The 22,326-nt window shown below is 41.2% G+C and overlaps 1 protein-coding gene across 5 annotated transcripts in view; it reads left to right on the top strand.

Annotated features, from left to right (window-relative positions):
• Positions 1-22,326, top strand: part of LOC117890215 (G protein-coupled receptor kinase 1) — a 62,300-nt gene that overhangs the window by 27,317 nt on the left and 12,657 nt on the right. For 3 of the 5 annotated variants that reach the window (XM_034794948.1, XM_034794951.1, XM_034794952.1), the window contains 6 exons: positions 1,320-1,371; positions 6,430-6,621; positions 6,679-6,834; positions 6,901-7,227; positions 17,887-17,987; positions 18,047-18,265. In XM_034794948.1, coding sequence (XP_034650839.1) covers positions 1,320-1,371; positions 6,430-6,621; positions 6,679-6,834; positions 6,901-7,227; positions 17,887-17,987; positions 18,047-18,265 — 1,047 coding nt within the window. The remainder of the gene's footprint in view (positions 1-1,319; positions 1,372-6,429; positions 6,622-6,678; positions 6,835-6,900; positions 7,228-17,886; positions 17,988-18,046; positions 18,266-22,326) is intronic. The other 2 variants (XM_034794949.1, XM_034794953.1) reach the window with 2 other exon arrangements.

The raw sequence follows: 22,326 nt of genomic DNA, 5'->3' as shown, positions 1-22,326 counted from the left end.
GTTGTGCCCGGATTTTTAAAAATTGTAAAGTAGAAGATAATCGGATTTTTACATTGACTTCCTTGTATACGGCAAGCAGCTTCTTTTCTTTAATTTGTTGAATGTTGGACACAATAGCACTGCACGTCAGTGCAGATATACTGGAAATGTCTCAAAGTTATTATAATTGCACGATTGAGCACGAATTGATCCAATCTGCACAGTTTTTTACGATTTGTTTCAATTTTTCCGTGGAATAGTTCAATTTAATCGACAAACCGTGAAAAAAAGTTCTTCAAAGGGTCTACAAATATCCCTTATCGGTCTCAAAGCTAGTGACAGGTATTACCACTTAAATGCAATGCAAATCGACATCTTCTTCCACAACTTTCTTCTTCACTGAGTTTAACATTGCAAACAACTCCGAATTTCCAAACTTTTGGTTATGTAACGAAAACTTAAATATCTCCGAAGACGCAGAAAAGCGCAAGAAAAAGTAACATAAATTGGATTAAGAATTGAAAACTCTACAACATCTATGCAGTTTATTGCTTCCGGCGGGAACCGAACACTTTGTAAGTCTATTCAAAGACAAATTTTCGTCATAAATATGGACTTGTTAAAAAACTAGCCATTAAACATATTATGAGGTTAATTTTTTAATTTCAAACTCACAAACAAATTTTTAATACCTGTCTGAATCAAGAATGTTGTAAAAAATTTACTTAAATTGATAAATTTAGCAATTTTTGCACTTTAAACTTCATAAAAAAAATCAGTTTTCCGATAACTTTATATTGTTCGTAGCAAACAGCTGACTTTAACAGCTGTTATCTTAACAGTGGTGCGCACTGTTAATTTTCTGGGTATGTAACATTACGGACTGATGTTATCCCTATGAATATCCGTTAAAAAAATATTACTTTTTTGACTTTTGACAAATGAGTTTCGGCCAGGAAAAGTGGTCAAATGCCCCATAGTGCAGTGGCGTGCCTACCACTACACATTCACATGCTGGGATATGCGCGTGTGTGCGTAGGGAGCAGACAAGCCGGAAGTGTATTATTGTATTAGTGCCAACCACTGGAATACACATGTACGTGAGCGTAAGCACATTTTCCTATTAACAATAGATAGGGCCGTGCTGAGCCCTGCTTAATGAGTTAAACCAATCCAAAGTAACCAATACCTCGCATATACAATTTTAATTTATAAACTTTCAGTTAACCCAGTTTAGCGACGCAATGCTGCTTCCTACGAATAGTAGAAAAGAAATATTCCTAAGATAAATATATTTCTGTACATAGTACAAAACTAAACATGTGTTTTTATATTTTTAGCGACAAATTTACAAGATTTTGCCAGTGGAAAAATTTGGAATTAAATATTCAAGTAAGTATAACATTCTCAATTTAATAGTTTCATTTAACACAACTTAACTGTGGCCATAGCAGCTGTTTCTTTATCTTGGCCAATTTTGTTAATGTTTTAGAACTTTAAACGAGCGAGAGCGCTCGGATTTTTATCGTTACCGCAACTCTCCTTTATACTCGGTACTCAATTAGTATATATGTAAGAAGGCTAGATCAGTGCATAAAGCAACTATATAAGGAGATCTCGTCGGCAAAATTAAGCAAATCGTGCGAGTGAAAAGTGCGAGTGGAAGGGCTCTCGCTGTAAGTGTGAGGGAAACGACAATGGAGTGTGCTAATAAATCATTTGAAGGCAATGTGAAAAAACATAATAATTGTTTCATAATTTAATTTTTAATAGTTTGCTACATAATAGTAGTCTTTGTTTTGAAAAAATTAACATTTTGAAAAGATTTTAAAAAAATTTTGGCCGCAACCAACCTTCCGCGTCGATAAGCAAACGAGCACTGTACACAAGAAAAAGCAGCGAGTAACTTTGCCACCGGCAAGACCTCCTTATATAGTTGCTTTATGCAAAAAATAGGGAAACTTGCGAGTGAAAAGTGCGAGTGAACGGGCTCTCGCTTATTAACCCTTTGAAAGCAATGTTAAAAAGCACGAGTTTAGTTTGTTTCATAATCTAATTATACCCGGTACTCGAAGAGTAAATAGGGTATATTGTATTTGTGCGGATAACGGTTGTATGTAACGCACAGAAGGAAACGTCTCCGACCCCATAAAGTATATATATTCTTGATCAGCATCAATAGCCGAGTCGATTGAGCCATGTCTGTCTGTCCGTCCGTCTGTCCGACTGTCCGTCTGTCCGTCCGTCTTGTTGAGCGCCTGGATCTCAGAGACGATAAAAGCTAGAGCCACCAAATTTTGCATCCATACTTCTGTGTGCTCACACTGTTACAAGTGTATTTCAAAAAAGAGCCACGCCCCCTTCCGCCTCTGCAAAAGGGCGAAAACCTCCCAAATCTACAATTTTGAAGATAGCAGAAAACTAAAAACGCCATTCCGTAGGGAATGACCATATCTATCAGATCACCAAATTGGGATCCAATTGGATCATTATTATAGCCACAATGAAGAAAATGAAGAATTTTCAGTGGCCAAACCCACCCCGTCCCGCAGCTTATAGCAGCACACTGGCCGTCTGCCTCTGGCTCTGTCTCTGCCGCTGGCTCTGCCTCTGCCTCTGCCGCTGGCTCTGCCTCTGCCGTGAGTCTGCAGTGTGTGGGTCTAGGGAAGGGGGCGAGCTAAAGGAGCGTGTTGGTGTGAGAAGTGTTGTAGATGTAGATGACAGATGAAGAAAAAATGTAAAATTTGACAAATAACCTCTAATGTACATATGTAGTGCCGGGTATAAAAGTTGTGACGCGTAAGAAGCGTCTCACACGTCCCTTCTCGTTTTTAATAGTTTGCTACATGATAGTAGTCCCACAATGCTCCCACAATTTTCTCTGCTCTAAAGGTACCGGTACATGAACCAATTTCACATCTTTCGCGACGCTGCCGCATAAATTGCACCAACTCATTTTTGTGCGCAAATATGTACGGTAAACACTTAAAAACAAAATTTGGTCCGCAACCAACCTTCCGCGTCGACAAGCAAACGAGCACTGAGAATTAGGAAGAGTAGCGAGTAACTCTGCCACCAACAAGACCTTTATAGTTTCTTCATGCTTATATAGTTGCTTTATGGCTCAGTGCACAAGCACGGACCATGAAGAAACTATAAAGGAGGTCTCGTCGGCAAAAACTAGGGAAACTTGCGAGTGAAAAGTGCGAGTGAACGGGCTCTCGCTGTAAGTTTGAGGGCAAAATTTTGTCGACAAGCAAACGAGCACAGAAAATTGGGGAAAGTAGCGAGTAACTCTGCCACCGACGAGATCTTCTTTATAGTTGCTTCATGACACGGACCACGCCAAGAGAGCAGAGAGCGTAAATAAGATAGGTCAAAGAGGAGATCGCGAGAGAGAGAGAGCGGGGAAGCGTCATACGCTAGAGAGAGAGAGAGAGAGAGAGAGAGAGCTGTCGACAATCCGTTGTCAGGCGTGAAGTCGGGCAGTCGTGTTTTGCGTCGGTATCAGTTGAGAATAAGTCGTAATTTAATAAGCCGTTTGAATATGTCAAAGAAACACTTAATTTACACCGCCATTACATATTAAATAAACTATCCTTTAATTAAACCTATTCCACATATACATATGTGATAGATTTGTATGCTACATACCAACGACGGTCTTTTGTATATGTTGTAAAGAGATGTGTAGGGTAAGGAGTATGTTATGTAAGGTTGAAGCGTTTGTCCTGAATAAACTTTCCAATTGATGATGTGACAACTACGGAGTATTCCTTAAGATGTAGCTTTCTCTACCCCGGAAATTATACCTGAGCAACTAAGGATTGTCTTCAGTTCTCTTCTCTCAAAGGTTTTGAGGAGAAAGAAGTATACCAACACTAATTGTTTTAAAGTCCTGTGCCGCTTTTCCCATTTTCTGGATGAAGACAATATTGTACTAGCTTTTGGTAGCTGGGCTGGGATTGCCTTGTCTGGACCTGGCGACCCGGTACTCGAAGACTAAGTAGGGTATATTGTATATGTATGTAATGCAGAGAAGGAAACGTTTCGGACCACATTTAGTATATAAATATTTTTGATCAGCATCAATAGCCGAGCCTATCTGTCTGTCTGTGTTACCGTCTTGTTTGTCGACTAGTTCTCAGAGACTATAAGAGCGAGAGCCACCAAACCAAACACACCAGACAGCTAAGATATCACACTGATACAAGTGTATTTCAAAAATGATCCCCGCCTCTTCCGCCCCCACAAAGGGCGAAAATCACGAAATCAGCCTGCAGAGGCACTGCAGAGGTAGTGGCCTAAAAAAATATAAAATGTAAAATTTGTAAAAAACCGTTAAGGTACAGATGTTCTACATTTACAGATGTACCGGGTATAAAAGTTGTGACGCGTAAGAAGCGTCTAACATGTCCCTTCTCGTTATTTTTTCTTATCTTCAAAATTGTGGATACAGCAGATTTTCGCTCTTTGGAAGGGGGCGGAAGGGGGCGTTGCGAAATTTTGAAATACACTTGTAACAGTGTGAGCATACAGATATCTGGATGCAAAAGTTGGTGGCTCTAGCTTTTATAGTCTCTGAGATCCAGGCGCTCAACAGGACGGCCGGACAGTCGGGCGGACGGACAGACATACATGGCTATATTGACTTGGATATTCATGCTGGTAATAGAGCTAAACTCGAAGTTGAGCTCACCTTAAGCTGCCTCTATCGGTGCCAGCGCTTCGATCGTGGGGCCCTGCGTCGCTTCAACTTTATCGTCCTTCCAATCTGCCCTTGAAAGGTTCGGATTGCAACGCTTCAGCATTTTGAGGATGCGCCCTTGGTCTACTGGGCACCTCACACCAGTCGACTGCGACCATCTGCGCCCTTGGGTAGACCTCTCCGACTGTGTGGGAATGGGAAGGGTGTGTGCTACTTATACGAGGCTGCACCACAAGCGATTCGTCACTGTTGCTACTGCGCAAACCCCCGCTGGCTCTCCGCGAATAACGGTTGTATGTAACGCACAGAAGGAAACGTTTCCGACCCCATAAAGTATATATATTCTTGATCAGCATCAATAGCCGAGTCGATAGAGCCATGTCTGTCTGTCCGTCTGTCCGCCCGTCCGTCCGTCCGTCTGTCCGTCTTGTTTGTCGGCTAGTTCTCAGAGACTATAAGAGCTACAGCCACCAAATTTTGCATCCAGACTGCAGTATGCTCAACTGTAGTATGCAGTATGCACTGCTGAAATCTGTGTATTTAAAAAATTAGCCCCGCCCCCTTTCGCCCCCGCAAAAGGGCAAAAACCACCCAAACCTACTATTTGGGATCCGATGTGATCATTAATATGGCCACAATGAAGAAATTAATTTGTTGTGTTGTTGATGTAGATGACAGATGAAGAACAAATTTATAATTTGAAATATAACCGCTAAGGTGCAGATATAGTACTGAGTGCCGGGTATAAAAGTTGTGACGCGTGAGAAGCGTCTCACACGTCCCTCCTCGTTTTTTCTATGGCAGAACTTTTTTTAAAGAATTTAAAAAATCTGGTATTTTTTAAAGCATTGTTAACAGGTAACGTTTCTTTTAAACCACAAAGTGTTTGGGTATACATTTTAGATGCATTCGTCAGCTTTATAGAATGGCTAAGTACCTCTAAGAATATATATACTTTATGGGGTCGGCAACGTCTCCTTCTGTGTGTTATATACATCCACTTTGCGCACAAATACAATATACCATATTTACTCTTCGAGAACGGGGTATAAAAATAAATCATGAGTCCATTATTTTTTTATGAATAGGTGCATTAATTAGGCGTCGTTTAATGTATTGCTCATCAAAATGTATGTAGCTCACGAATGAGCTAAAATTGTTGGGCGCGCAACTGATAGAGTATTTCTGGCTTTCATACTTAAGAAAAATAATGAAAAAAAATCTAAAAATAAAAAAAAAATCTGAACTATGTCGGTATTTAATTTTTGCATTTCAAAGTTTTAATATTTTTCAAACGGAGTTATAGATGCATTTATCAGCTTCATAAAGTTCATTACAACCAGATGTAAGATACTTAAATAATGTGAAAAAAAGAAGCGCTACCTTGGGATCAGATCATTATTATAGCCATAATGAAGAAATAAATTTTCAGTGGCTAAACCCACCCCTTCCAGAAGCTTTTTTTTATTTTTTTATTTTTTGAACATTCTCTCCTCTAGAGGAGGAGGGCGAGCTAACAGAGATGACAGGTGTAGAAGAAACGTAAAATGTAAAATTTGAAAAAAACCACTAAGGTTTAATACATCTGTAAGACATCTGTACATCTGTAGACATCTGTAATGTCCTACTGAGTACCGGGTATAAAAGTTGTGACGCGTAAGAAGCGTCGCACACGTCCCTACTCGTCTATTTTCCTCGTATTATGCACTGATTCAATTTTCAATTTTTTCGGGTCGTTTCAGCTGACAATGAACGACTTTAGCGTACATAGGATAATTGGTCGTGGAGGCTTTGGGGAAGTATATGGATGCAGAAAAGCTGACACTGGAAAAATGTACGCAATGAAATGCTTAGACAAAAAAAGAATTAAAATGAAGCAAGGTGAAATGCTGGCTCTTAATGAACGCAACATGTTGCAAGCTGTGAGCACTGGAGTAAGCTATACATCTCACATTTAAATTAACAGTTATAAAAAGGATTGAGTTTTTTAGATTGACTGTCCTTTTATTGTCTGCATGACGTATGCCTTTCATACGCCCGATAAACTGTGTTTTATATTGGATCTAATGAATGGCGGTGATCTGCATTATCATCTATCGCAGCATGGAGTTTTTAGCGAAGACGAAATGAAATTTTACGCTGCGGAGGTAAGTAATATAAGTAAATATAGAGAGTATTTGATTGATTGATTCATAACAATATTGTTTTAACAGGTGATATTGGGCTTGGAGCATATGCATAAGCGTTGTATTGTGTACCGTGATTTAAAGCCGGCAAACATATTGCTTGATGAAAATGGACACATACGAATATCCGACTTGGGCTTGGCCTGCGACTTTTCTAGAAAAAAACCACATGCATCAGTCGGAACGCACGGATATATGGCGCCAGAAGTGTTATCAAAAGGAACTTCGTATGATTATTGTGCGGACTGGTTTAGTTTCGGCTGTATGCTATATAAATTGCTAAAAGGCCATTCACCATTTCGACAGCATAAAACAAAGGATAAACATGAAATTGATAAAATGACATTAACTATGGTATGTTAAATCTTTGTTTTAAAATGGCATGAATATACATGTACATATATGTATTTATGACAACACATACTTCACTACGCTCATGCTTTATGCTAAATGCTTTTGAAGCTTTTCAGCTTTAAGCCGTTTATTGTTGTCTCCCTTCCTTACCTTACCCTTGTACTTAATACAATCGCAACAACATGAACACTGATACAAGTTTGCCCGACACCCCGTTTCTCCCCCACAAACGACGAAAATCAGTGGCATCTACCGATAACCATTATCCACACATATGTAACTTAAGTACCTTACATCTGGTTGTAAAGAACTCGATGCAGCTAACAATGGGACCCAAACACTATGTGGTTTTAGCTTACCGTCTTAAAAATATTAGGTTTCAATTGCAAAAAAAATAATTTTTGTGCAGTATTTTCAACGAAATGTTGGCTTTAAGAAGTCAGGAAAAGTCGAATAAAATTATATCCTGGGTCCTTTATTTGTATACCCGGTACTCCAAGAGTAAATAGGGTATATGTAGGAGGTATGTAACGCACAGAAGGAAACGTTTCCGACCCCATAAAGTATATATATTCTTGATCAGCATCAATAGCCGAGTCGATTGATCCATGACTGTCTGTCCTTCCTGAGGAGCGCCTAGTACTCAGAGACCATAAAAGCTAGAGCCACCAAATTTTGCATCCAGACTACTGTATGTTCACACTGTTACAAGTGAAGATACGAGAAAAGTAAAACATATCTATCAGATCACCGAATTGGGATCAGATTGGATTATTATAGCCAGAATGAAGAATTTAATTTGCAGTGGCTAAACCCACCCCGTCCCGCAGCTTTTTTTGTTTTTTGCACATTCTCTCATTCACACTGTTCTTCTGCAGTGTGCGGCCTCTGCCTCTGCCGTGCCTCTGCAGTGTGCGGCTCTAGGGGAGGGAGGCGAGCTAGAAGAGCGTGTTGGCGTGAGAAGTGATGTAGATGTGGATGACGCTCACAGCGCGGGCGCGGAACATTACAAATTTAAAAAAAAAACCCTGCTATACGAAAAATACAATAATTCATTAAACAATTTGTATGCCAGAAATCTATCAGAAAAAGTCGGTTTGGTTCCTTGAGGAAACAAAAAGTCAAGGTGAAATAAGTCTGGACATGAGACTGAGGTTCGGCTGAGCTTGAATTTTGTGTGGCACAAGAGCGTGGTGCCGGCCTCCACAAGTGATGCAATTGTGGGTCCTATTTAGCAGAGATCACACGTCCTTCGTGGATTCACGTCGGCATCTAATGAGTACGAGGGGTCGCTCTCCATGGCCTCTAGCTTCAAATATCGCTGTGTAAGGAAGAAGTCGATTTACGTCAATGGAGTCAATTCCTTTTTGTCAGTTACTGACACTTCCCAAAGAGCCCGGGTGAGTTTTGGCAACTTGGAGGCACAGATAGTCACGTGCCTACTATCCCTATTGTCTGTGCAAACTTAGGAGTTGGCAAAAGCGGTTAAGACCCCTTGCATCGTACTTTGAAGCTCCTTCAAGTAGTGGTGAACTCTCGACTATGTCTTTCGCCATCGAACAGACCTCGAAATCCACATCCACCTTCGCCCACATACTCTGTAATTGTAGATTGTAGATTGGGCCATTGAAAGGGTGTGGCTGTTCGAATTAAAAGGCTGGTGCGAAGGCACCTTATGCGTAATCGGCGAAGGAAACAAAACCGATTTGGTCCTCGAACTTGTGGCGGCCCTTGGAGACGTCAGGCCTTCAGCTTGTGAGTCACCGAGGTATGCGTTGCTAGCACGGAGAGCTACGTGGCCTCTGACCACTGGGAGCGGCACCGACAAAAGTTTCTTGCTGTCCTCGCCACCTGTTGGAATATTAGGCACTCCCACACGCGGAAGCAAAAAACAACGAGAAGGGACGTTTGAGACGCTTCTTACGCGTCACAACTTTATACCCGTTACTCAGTACTACATCTGTACCTTACAGGTTGTTATCAAATTTAACATTTTTTCTTCATCTGTCATCTACATCTACAACACTTCTCACGCCAGCACACTCTTTTAGCTCGCCACCCTCCCCTAGAGCCTCACACTGCAGAGTCACGGCAGAGACGTAGAGGTACGGCAGAGGCAGAGCCCGCACACTGCGCGAAGCAGAGTGTGAATGAGAGAATGTCCAAAAAACAAATATAAGCTGCGGGACGGGGTGGGTTTAGCCACTGCAAATTAATTTCTTCATTGTGGCTATAATATTGATCCAATCAGATCTCAATTTGGTGATCTGATAGATATGGTCATTCCCTACGGAATGGCGTTTTTAGTTTTCTTGTATCTTCCAAATTTTAGGTTTGGGAGGTTTTCGCCCTTTTGCGGGGGCGGGGCTCATTTTTGAAATACACTTGTAACAGTGTGAGCAAACAGAAGGCTGGATGCAAAATTTGGTGGCTCTAGCTTTTATGGTCTCGGAGATCCAGGCGCTCAACAATACGGGCGGACAGACGGACTGACGTACAGACGGACGGGCATCAATAATGCTGATCAAGAAAAAAATGTAGTACTGAGTGCCGGGTATAAAAGTTGTGATATCTATGTATGTGTATCCTGCGGATGGAATGCAGGTTGAAATGTATATTTCTCTTGCTTCCTTGTTAAGCCTTAACGATAGTAGAGCCGATAGGCGCTTTAAACCCGGAGTCTAACCCGGATCACTACAGTTTATAGATAGGTCAGTGTACGCGAATGTATTAGGGCGAGTAGAACACACAGTCAATGATGCATTCCTTGTTATTATTTAGCGCTTCAACCCTGTTTTGTCTTGATTCACACGGACACCGCACGTTATGTATGTATGTATGTGTTGGTTCCTAATTCGTCGGTTTCGTAATTTCATGTGAGCAGTGACACATACATATGTTCATACATATTTCAATACATGAAATATTTCTTCACATGGGGGAGACAGCCATCATGAGCAGAAAAGTTTTGTGTGATTTTTAAGACTTTAATATTTTTATACCCTGTACTCGAAGAGTAAATAGTGTATATTGTATTTGTGCGAATAACGGTTGTATGTAACGCACAGATATTGTTTTTTTTTTGGGAAAAAATGTAAAACACGTTTTCGACGTTTCCGACCCCACAATGTATATATATTTTTGATCAGTTTCAATAGCCTAGTCGGTCTAGCCATGTCCGTCCGTCTGTCCGTCCTTATGAGCGCCTATTACTCAAAGACTATAAGAGATGGGGCCACCAGACTGCTGTATTTTTATTTATTTATTTCAATTAACAATTATCTGCTAATTATGGAATAGGAATAATAATAAACTAATTATATATGTACAAAAGAGAGAAAGGAAAGATACAATCTACACATTTTCTAAACTAAGGTAATGATAAATGTTAAATATAATTTTTTCAAGGGATAATTCGGGGGATATTAAATGGTACAAGTAATTATAATTATTGCATGAAACCCGGAAAGGCTGGGAGTAATTAGATCTACATATGGATAATCGGATGGGGCGGAAAGTACGGATTCGTCCCAAAAGCGTTTGGGAGTCCACAATCCCGAGAATGAGCTTATGCATGAATACCACCCCATTGCGAATTCTGCGAGGCAGCGGCCGCAAACACTGCGCGAAGCAGAGTGTGTATGAGAGAATGTGAAAAAAAAACAAATATAAGCTGCGGGACGTAATGGCGTTTTGATCACACTGAAACTAGTGTATTTCAAAAATTATCCCCGCCCCCTTCCGCCCCAGCAAAAATGCGAAAACCTCCCAAATCTACAACAAAAAACGCCATTCCGTAGGGAATGACCATATCTATCAGATCACCAAATTGGGATCCGATTGGATTATTATTATAGCCACAACGAAGAAATTAATTTGCAGTGGCTAAACCCACCCCGTCCAGCAGCTTTTGTTTTTTTTTTCACATTCTCTCATTCACACTCTGCTTCGCGCAGTTTTTGCCTCTGCCTCAGCCGCGAGTCTGCAGTGTTGGTCTAGGAAGGGGGTCGAGCTAAAGGAGCGTGTTGGTGTGAGAAGTGTTGCAGATGTAGATGACAGATGAAGAAAAAATTTAAGAAGATGTAGTACTGAGTGCCGGGTATAAAAGTTGTGACGCGTAAGAAGCGTCTCACACGTCCCTTCTCGTTTCACTTTAAAAACTTGTACTTGTCCTTTAAAAACTGGAAAATTCGAAAAAAAAACGATGATGTGTCTTTTTATACCCGGTACTCGGAAGAGTATATAGGGTAAATTGTATATGTGCGAATAGCGGTTGTATGTAACGCACAGAAGGAAACGTTTCCGACCCCATAAAGTATATATATTCTTGATCGATAGAGCCATGTATGTCTGTCCGTCCGTCCGTCCGTCTTGTTGAGCGCCTGGATCTCAGAGACTATAAGAGCCAAAAAATTTTGCATCCAGACTTCTGTATGCTCACACTGTTACACACACTCTTGTACTAGCCTACCTCTCCCTTAGTTAGTTTAATTTTAGTTTTGTCTTGTTTCTGATTTTGGTAATTTTGCTTGCTTAGCTCTTTTAGTTATGTTAAGGTTGGTATACAGCACCACAAAAACAATCAATTTCTTTCAAATTTTATATAAAACAAACGGAGCCAAAAGTTTTTGGTTCGAATTTTTGTTTCTTGAGTATCCAGCAACGTTAACAAAATCCACGGATTCTTATCGATATATCGATAAGAAGTGCGAGTGTGGACTGAGAGAACAGCTGGTATACAGGCAAGAAAAAATGTTTGACAATTATTTCTGGTGTGCAGAAGGTGGAGGTGGAGAGTCGAAATAGATCGTCGCAGTCAAAAAAATACTTCTCCCATGACTTTATTGAAAATTAAATCATTTTACTGAAATTAATAAATTAATTATTTGTGCTCTTTTGGCAATATTAGACGTTTGGCAAACTATATGCATTATTGGCAAATGCCAAATGCATTCTCAATTCAACTACCAGCTCTTTTTGTTACTTTTGTATTTTCAGTTTGAATTTCAAACTGCCACTGCAGTACACATATTTACAAAACACAACTGATTCGTATGCCTGTGCTAGTTACGTTCCACGCACAAAAGAAATATATAGCAAACTTTGGGCTAGCATTTTTTGTGGTGCTGGATACCAGCCTTTAAGCTATAATTTTTCTCGAATATTAGCCTAACATCTATCTTTCCTGCTTTCCTTTCCTGTTCGCGACCGGTTCGGTTAATCGCGCCGCGCGGCATGCGACAGTGCCCCTCGGTCGGTTGCATGGGCCACTTGATGGTGCAGTCATTGCATATCAACGTCCTAAAAAAACGAGAAGGGACGTGTGAGACGCTTCTTACGCGTCACATCTTTTATACCCGGCCCTTAGTACTACAACTGTACCTTAGCGGTTATTTGTCAAATTTTAAATTTTTTCTTCATCTGTCATCTACATTTACTACACTTCTCACGCTCCGTTAGCTCGCCCACCTTTCCCTCTGTGCGTTACATACAACCGTTATTCGCACAAATACAATATACCCGATTTACTCTTCAAGTACCGGGTATAAAAAAATTCCACTAAGGTACAGATGTCCTACTCCTTCTGAGTACCGGGTATAAAATTTATTACGCTTAAGATCGTTCGTTCTCTTTCGTAGTGACCAGACGTGTTTTTGTTTTGCGCTCCGTATTTTCCTTTCTATTTTGGATAAACAACCGGGTTATTTTCAAAATAACTCTTCTAATAATTACTGAATAGCTTGCCACTTTTCTTACATATCCTAATACGCGAGTGCATGCCTTTTATTTGTTTAAAATTAAAATTTAATCGTATTCATTTGTGCGTCGGTTAGTTTGTGTGTTTGTGCTTTTTCTTGTTTGTAAGTACGCCCTCACTATTAGCCGCTCTCTCTTGTAGTTGCGCTTCTGCCTTCCACTCTCTAGCTCGAGTAACTGTTCTCCCTCTCTCGCTCTCAATACTTTCTGTGTAGTAGCGCGCGCTAGCTGTCGCTGCGTTTGTTCTTCTCTCCTCTCTGCGCTCATCTTTTTTCGATCCCGCTTTAAGCACTGCTTATTTGCATTTGTCGGCACACTGGTTTCACTGCTATTTGTTTTTTGAGAAAATAATTTTTATTTATTTCATTTATTTATTTATTTATTTTTTTTTATTTCTATATTGAATGTATATAATAGAAATAATACGTGGTTGGAATACGTGGTTGTGTGTTCCGCTAAGACTTGCAAGAAGCAGATCACCCACGACCAGCCGAATATCCCATGCTGGCTCTGCGATAACGTAGTGCACGCAAAATGTATTGGGTTTTTTTAGGCCTTGTGGGTGACGCAATTTCAAAGCGAAATGGTCTGCATTACAGTTGCGAGGCATGTCGGTCTGTCGAGAATGACATGGTCACGTTTATGAGGCAGACGCGAAAGGGCTTTAAGAAGCTGACCGTGGGATTTAAAAAGCAGTACGATCGGCTTCTAGCCATGGAGTCTCAATTCAGCGGTTTTAAACTATTGAATGTTAAACTCGTGATCTGCAAGTGCCTGTCCCTCGATCGCTCGCTGCTTATCAACTGTCTCCGTCCACTCCGATAGTGCAGCAGCTAATTTCGTTGCCATTGGACGACAGCTGCTGGTGATCAAGTTCCGGCTACCGAATCGATCATCTGGGAGAACATGCAGCCAGTTAGCACTGTAGCGTCCGTGCCTGTCGAGTCCGTTCCAAAGCCCATCCAATCTATTTCGATCCCACCAGTTAATAAACGTCCCGGACCACCTGATATTGCCGTCACAGGTATCAGTTCTGTGGTGCCAAAACCTCTGGGTGGAGTCCCACCAAAGCGGCAAGTTTTTGTCTCTCGGCTTGCCCTTGACCTCACATCTAATGATGTAACTACTTTTATACAAAGCAAAATAAAAGCCGATGGCTTAAAGGTGGAGAAGTCTAATTTCTCTTATGCCAGGGAGATATCCTCTTTCAAGATTAGCGTGTCTCCAACTCATTTCGAGACCATTAGCTCTTCAAAATTTTGGCCAGAGCACCTGGTTGTGAAAGAGTTTAAGGCTAAGAAGAAAAATAGGCCCCCCATTACTCTTCTTCCTCTGCTTATTCCCTCTCTGCTCATTCCTCCTCTGCTCCATCCACCTCTTCCTGCTGCAATTCCTCGCAGTCAAAAAACTAATTTCCTTCTTTGTAGCCTATCAAAATGCTCGCGGCTTACGTAGTAAGCTGATCACTCTTTTTATGGATAGTTTCACATTTTCATCCCATGTTATTGTGTTTACCGAAACCTGGTTAAAACCGGACATTCTTAGTTCCGAAGTTTTGGCAGATCGGTACACAATTTATAGGAATGATCGTTCGTCTCGACGTGGAGGAGGGTTTCTGATTGCAGTAAACTCTTACTTCACGTCGGAACTTTTCATAGTCCAGGTTTCACAAGACCTGGAATTCCTCTGTGTCACTTGCTCGTATATTCCACCGACTTCGGATGTATTAATATACGAGCAGCACTTGTCCGCCTTAAAAACTGTTTCTTCCTCGCTATCTGACAAAGACCATTTAATAGTTCTTGGGGATATCAACCAGCCAGGTACTGTTTGGTCTTCGGTTAACGAGTCTAATAACTTTGTGCCCATGTCACGACATGATTTTATTGATGGCTTATTAGACCTATCCCTGTCTCAAGTCAACCATGTGAAAAACTCCTTGGGTCGATTGCTTGATATGTGCTTTGTCTCGGATCCGACCGTAGCGTTGTTAACACGTGCTCTTCCGCTCACTATACCTGAAGACTGCTATCATCCTACTTTCGAAGTGTCGGTAGATATTGGACCTACTGTATCGGATCGTGCGGGTAGGCTTTCTGAACGCGTCCGTTGCTTTCGTAAAGCCGAGTTTACGAAGCTCAATAACTTAATTAGGGATTTTGATTGGTCCGCTCTGTACTCGTGCACTGACGTCATTGAAGGCACAAACATTTTTTACAATGTACTTGACACAATTTTTGACACGTGTGTCCCACTCTCATGTCCGACTAGATCTGCGAAACCTCCTTGGTTCACCAAAGAGTTATCCAGTCTAAAGAACCTAAAATCAAGACTATTTAAAAAATCTCAAGAAGTTGGTTCTCCCTCTTCTCTTTCTAATTACTTAATAGCTCGGTCAAATTTCACTTTTCTTAATGCTCAATGCTATAGGAACTACCTACTTCGATGCAGGATACGTTTTTACAGGACCCTACACAGCTTTACAGCTTTGTAAACAGTAAGCGTAGAACGTCCGCACATCCATTATCGCTATCATTTTTCAATATGTCGGCAAACAATGATCAGGCAATCGCCGATCTTTTTGCACAATTTTTTCAAACCACCTATTCCCAGGAAAGCTACAGAGGCACTATGTATCCATATAGTTTACCAAGGTCGAATGGCATTTTCTGCTTTTTGTTTAATGAAGGCTCCTTACTTCATGAACTTAAATTAGTTAAGCCGGTATTTTCACCGGGCACTGACGGAGTTCCCGGCTGTGTACTCAGGTACTGTGCCGAGTCTCTGTGCGGACCTTTGCTTAAATTATTCAATCTATCCATCCATTCTTCTAGCTTTCCCCCCATCTGGAAGGAATCCTTTATAATTCCTCTCCATAAGAAAGGTAGCAAGTCTGACGCTAAAAACTATAGAGGGATATCCAAGTTATCCGCTATTCCTAAAATGTTCGAGAAAATTTTAACTCCGCACTTGCAACATCTTTGCAAATCACTTATATCTCCAGCTCAGCACGGATTTATACGGCGACGATCAACAACCAACTAATCTTTTAGAGTTCACATCCTTTGTCATTAAAGGATTCCAAGGTAATGTTGTAACAAGGATGTTATTTACACTGACTTCAGTAAGGCATTCGATTCTGTAAACCACTCTCTTCTTGCACAAAAGCTCGACCTTCTAGGGTTTCCGCCCAATCTGTTGAGATGGATTTCTAGCTACCTGTGTTCTAGGTCTCAAAGGGTCCTTTTAAAAAACTCCTTATCTTTACCTGTTTTGGTTACTTCTGGAGTACCACAGGGTAGCCATTTAGGCCCCTTACTTTTCACACTCTTTATTAATGACCTGCCTTCTGTCTTAACAAATTCTCGAATACTTATGTATGCGGATGATGTTAAGCTCTGTGTTCAGTATTAGGACATTTCATTTCACTCTCGCTTGCAATCTGATCTCAATAGCTTTCAGTCATGGTGTTGCGCAAATATGTTACACCTTAATGCCTCGAAGTGCAAAGTAATGACTTTTCATCGCTCCAGCCCCTTACTGGCACCTTACACCCTCTGCGGTAGTTCTCTTGAGAGAATTACATTAGTTGATGATCTTGGTGTTCAACTAGACCCCAAGTTAAAGTTTTCTGAACACATTTCTACCATGGTAAATAAAGCCATGGGTGTGCTTGGGTTTATAAAGAGGTGGTCAAAGGAATTTGATGACCCCTATATAACGAAGACTCTCTATATCTAGCTTGTTCGTCTGATTTTAGAATACGGCTCATGTGTATGGTGCCCTCAGTACAACATACATCAGGACCGTATTGAATCAGTACAGAAAAACTTTTTATTATTTGCCCTACGGGGCCTCAACTGGGATGCAACTGTGAGACTGCCATCCTACCGTAGTAGACTTCTTTTAATAAATCTTCCATCTTTATTTAGTCGTAGAAAAATGCTTGATGTCATTTTTATGCACAACTTGATCAAGGGGGATGTAGACAGCGCTGACTTGTTGAGCCGCGTAAACTTTACGATTCCCATTAGACCCACTAGAAACTATATTCCTTTGTTCCTTCCAATGTGTAGATCGAATTATGCCTTGCACGAACCCTTTAGAGAACCCTCTATCACATTATACCCTCGACTCACTCCCTTCCTCTTCTTAAATCTCTTATACTAGCCTACCTCTCCCGTAGTTAATTTAATTTTTGACTTTGATAAGCTTTGCTTAGCTATAGTTGCTCTTGTTTAGTTGTGTTTAGTTATAATTTTCCTCGAATATCAGCCTAACATCTATCTTTCCTGCATGCTCGCGACCGGTTCGGTAAAAAAAAAAAAAACAAAACTAAAGACAATGGACGTGTGAGACGCTTCTTACGCGTCACAACTTTTCTACCCGGTACTCAGGTACCCGGTAATACAGCAGTCTGGAGGAAAAATTTGGTGGCTCTAGCTCTTATAGTCTCTGAGAACGAGCCGACAAACAAGACGGTCAGGTGGACAGACAGACAGACATAGACTCGGATATTGATGCTGATCAAAAATATATATACTTTATGGGGTCGGAAACGTATCTTTCTATGCGTTACATACATCGACTTTGTGCACTAATACAAAATACTCTCTTTAATCTTCGAGTACCGGGTATAAAATATCATCAGACAATTTCTAAGCCCTAAATCTTTCAGAAAAAGATGATTTGGTTCCTTTGGGAAAAATCGTTTCGGGTAATGTTATTTGGATGTGGACTTAACACCAAACTTAATGGGAAACTAAGATCGGCTATATGTTTAAGTCTTTTGGGTAATTATATAAAAGCACGTGTGGGTTGCGTAAAAATTTGTACACTGTTTTTGATGTGAAATATTGTTTTGTAAAATTCTAATACATATGTATATTGTTTCTTTGACAGAATGTTGAACTTCCTGAATCATTTTCTGTCGAGCTAAAAAATTTGTTGGAAATGTTACTTCAAAGGGAGGTTTCTAAACGACTCGGTTGCATGGGAAATGGGTGAGATATTTCGGCATTTAATGTTAAACAAAAATAAATCGATTTGTATATTTCAAAAGCGCCGATGAAGTAAAAATGCACAATTTTTTTTGTGGAATCGACTGGCACCAAGTTTACATTCAAAAATATACTCCACCATTAGTACCTCCACGAGGAGAAGTAAATGCCGCTGATGCCTTTGACATCGGATCTTTTGATGAAGAAGACACAAAGGGCATTAAGTTAAATGATACCGACCAAGATCTGTACAAGCTTTTTTCGTTGACCATATCTGAAAGGTGAGCTGTAACTTGTAAAACACATCCCGATACACTATCGATTCTTATATGCTTTATAATCTGATTTATACCTGCTTTTATTATGAGGAATGAGGAACAAGAACATAATGAGGAACAAAGTAAATATTTAGTATAAACAACTTTGAGCAAACGATAAACCCGAAAACGCATAACCGTAGAGAATGATCATTATTACAGCCAGAATTAAAAAGCGAGGTAGAACATTGGACGTCGCGTTCAAGAGCGAATCTACTTTAATACAAGGTACTCAGTCAATAAGGTTTCTCTAGAGAACTGAGTCTTAAGGTTGCTTGTATCTTTACAATTGTGGATGCGAACTTCGTCCTTTGTGAGACGATATCATGTGTCATATCACATGAGTCTTTACACAACATTTTGATTCTCTAGCTCTTATGGTCTCTGAGAACGATTCGTCAGACAGACAGGTAGATATAGACTCGGCTTTTGATGCTGATCAAGAATATATGTAAATACTTTATAGGGTCGTAAACGCATTCCTTCTGTGTGTTAAATTTTTTCCGCATTCAGACTGCAGTGATATCACACTGATACAAGTGTATCGGGCGAAAAGCTCCCATATCCACAATTTTGAAGAAAAGAAAAAACTACACAGAGCCGTAGAGAATGGCTACAACCATCAGATCCCCGAATTAAGATCGGCTCAGATCATTATTATAGACAGAATGAGGACATTTATTTGCCGTCGCTTCCCCCCTGTGGGGGTGGTTGCAGCTGTGGTTTTATATTCTTGTCATTCTTTCTCGCTCGCACACCCTGCCTTATATTGAGATTTTCCCCGTGCACGTCATCTTGGCATGCAAATTTATTATATGTATGTTGAATCAGTTGGTGCTAAATTTAATTAAGCCAAACATTCTGCATGACTACACTACAGAGGACTCTTTGAGACCTAGAACAGAGGTGGCTGATTTCAATGTAAACGATGAGGGAGGTGTGATACGCTTTGTACGCATCAAAACTTTTATACCCGGTACTCAGTCAGTAATTCTGAACCTTACTGGTTTTTTGTTCAAATTTTACATATCAGATTTTTTATACCCGGTACTCGAAGAGTAAATAGGGTATATTGTACTTGTGCACAAACTTGGTGTATGTAACGCACAGAAGAAAAAGTTTCCGACCCCATAAAGTATATATATTCTTGATCAGCATCAATAGCCTAATCGATAGAGCCATGCCTGTCTGTCCGACTGTCTGTCTGTCCGACTGTCGGTCTCTCCGTCTTGTTTGTCTGCTCGTTCTCAGAGACTATAAAAGCTAGACCCACCAAATTTTGCATCCAGACATCTGTATTCTCAGACTGTTACAAGTGTATTTCAAAAATGAGCCCCGCCCCCTTCCACCCCGCAAAAGGCCGAAAACCTCCCAAAGCTACAATTTAAAAGATAAAAGAAAACGTCATTCGGTAGGGAATGACCATATCTATCAGATCACCAAATTGGGATCCGATAGGATCGTTATTATAGCCAGAATGAAAAAATTCATTTGCAGTGGCCCCGCCCACCCCGTCCCATAGCTTTTGTTGTTTTATCACATTCTCTCATTCACAATGTAAAACAGATGTAAAACTGAGGTACCGGGTTTGAAAGTTGTGACGCGTTAGAAGCGTCTCACTTTTAAATACACTTGTAACAGTGTGAGCATACAGAAGTCTGGATGCAAAATATATGTGGCTCTAGCTCTTATAGTCTCTGAGATCCATGCGCTCAACAAGACGGACGGATAGACGGACAGACAGACATGGCTCTATCGACTCGGCTATTGAGGCTGATTAAGAATATATATACTTTATGGGGTCGGAAACGTTTCCTTCTATGAGTTACATACAACCTCTATTCCCCACAAATACAAAATACACTATTTACTCTTCGAGTACCGGGTATAAAAATATTGCGAATATTATCTAACATGTGCAAATCAATGTATTCTGCGAGTTTGCGTGTTTTTCAAAATTGTGGTATTGTTAGCTGATTAAGAAAAAGATTCTAGGAGAGCGAAAAGAGCCTCCTGGCAAAAATTCTGTACTGAAATCGAAGAGACGGCAGAAGCCGCAAGGCTGCGCAAGATCCTCTCAAAAACAAATACCTCTGTGGGATACATCAAGAGTAAAGATGGCACGTGGACCAACTCCAGCAAGAAGTCCCTACACATCCTACTTGATACTCACTCCCCAGGGTGCACAGCCACCGAACCACCTGAACGCCTCGGAGAAGGCCCAGCCACCTCGATGGCGCACCTCCTCACAAAACGGAACATCTGCTGGGCGGTGAACAGCTTCAAACCGATCAAATCGCCAGGTCCAGACAAGGTCATCCCAGCTCATCTTCAGAAGGCTAAAGACCAGCCTATCAACTGGCTACAATGTATCTTCAAGAATATACTTAAGGTAGGAACGATTCCTAAAGCATGGCTAACGGCAGAAATTGTCTTCATCCCGAAAGCGGGAAAAGCCTCCTACTCGACGGCAAAGGACTTTAGACTGATTAGTAAAGTAGTGGGCTGCAAAGTAGTGGCATATGCATACGACGTTGTCCTAATGTTCACGGGAAAATTTCCCCAAACACTCTGTGATCTCATGACCACAAACTTGCGCGATTGTCAGAATGGACATGATCGTGCGGACTGGGTGTACATGCATCGAAAACGGAACTTGTACTATTCACTAACAAGTACACTCCGCCGCTCAACCCCCCAACACTAAACAAATGTAGGTTACCCTTTAGCGACAGTGCCAGTTACCTTGGGTTGGTAATAGACAAGAAGTTAAATTGGAACCTAACAGCGAAAGAAAGAGTGAAGAAGGCTACAATGGCCCTATACACTTGCAAAAAAGCCATCGAATTAAAATGGGGCATAAACCCACGTATAGTTCAATGGATATACCAAGCTGTTGCCAAACCAATACTGCTCTACTGAGTCACAGTATGGTGGCCGGCACTATCAAAAAAGACAATCACGGCTCATCTGGAAAAAGTCCAACGAACGGCCACTCTTTGCATCAGTGGCGCTCTCCGCACCACACCAAATGATGCACTAAATGCCATCCTATGCCTGCAGGGTATAGACCTTGCAGGGAAGGAACAGGTAGTAAGGACAGCTATACGACTGCGAGACTCGGACCAATGGACGTCACGACCCTATGGTCACTCGGCGGTCCTTAATGACACCAACATAGTACCTCACAGAACTGATTATTGCGTTCTCAAGGAGTAAACAGCTACCACCTTCGAGTCCATTATCCCTCGCAGAGAGGAATGGCTCGAGGGCACACCTGGCCAAAGGGGGGCCATGAACATCTTTACAGATATATCCAAATTATAAAGTAAAGTTTGCGGAGGAATTTACTCTGAGCAACTAAACATAAGGTACTCATTCCGCTTTCCAGATCATTGCAGTGTCTTCCAAGCGGAAGTCATGGTGATCAATGAGGCGCTGAGTTGCCTCCAAGAGACGTCACGGCTACTCACCTAAATATCTACAGTGACAGCCATGCGGCACTCAAATCACTAAACGCGATTTCTTCAAACTCGACCACAGTGACGAATTGTCGCAAATATGGGTCCCGGGACACCAGGACATGGAAGACAGCTGCATAGCAGACGAGTTGGCCAGATCCGGCACTACACTCCCCCTTAACCAAGATAAGGAGGAAATACATATGCCAATGGCCACTTGCAAGCTCATTGTAAAAGAGTACTATATCCTGCAAACAAACAACAGATGGCAAATGGTCCCAAGATGTCGCATCACCCGACAAACGTGGCCAGACATCTCGAACTAGCGCATCGCTGAGCTGTGTAAACTCAGCAGAAATAGATGCAGCGTAGTCATTCGCTCCCTCACAGGGCATTGGCTGATAGGTAACCACGCTAGGTTTGGGGCCCTCCTATAACGACTTCTGTCGCAGCTGTAGAGACGAATACGAGGAGGAGACAGTGGAACATCTGTTCTGCTCTTGTCCGGCTCTCAGTAGAAGGAGGCTAAGATATCTAGGCTCACCTTTTCTAAACGACATTTCA

Source organism: Drosophila subobscura, chromosome E (assembly GCF_008121235.1).
Source record: "Drosophila subobscura isolate 14011-0131.10 chromosome E, UCBerk_Dsub_1.0, whole genome shotgun sequence".
NCBI lineage: Eukaryota > Metazoa > Arthropoda > Insecta > Diptera > Drosophilidae > Drosophila > Drosophila subobscura.
This window is presented reverse-complemented; position numbering and strand designations above follow the sequence as displayed.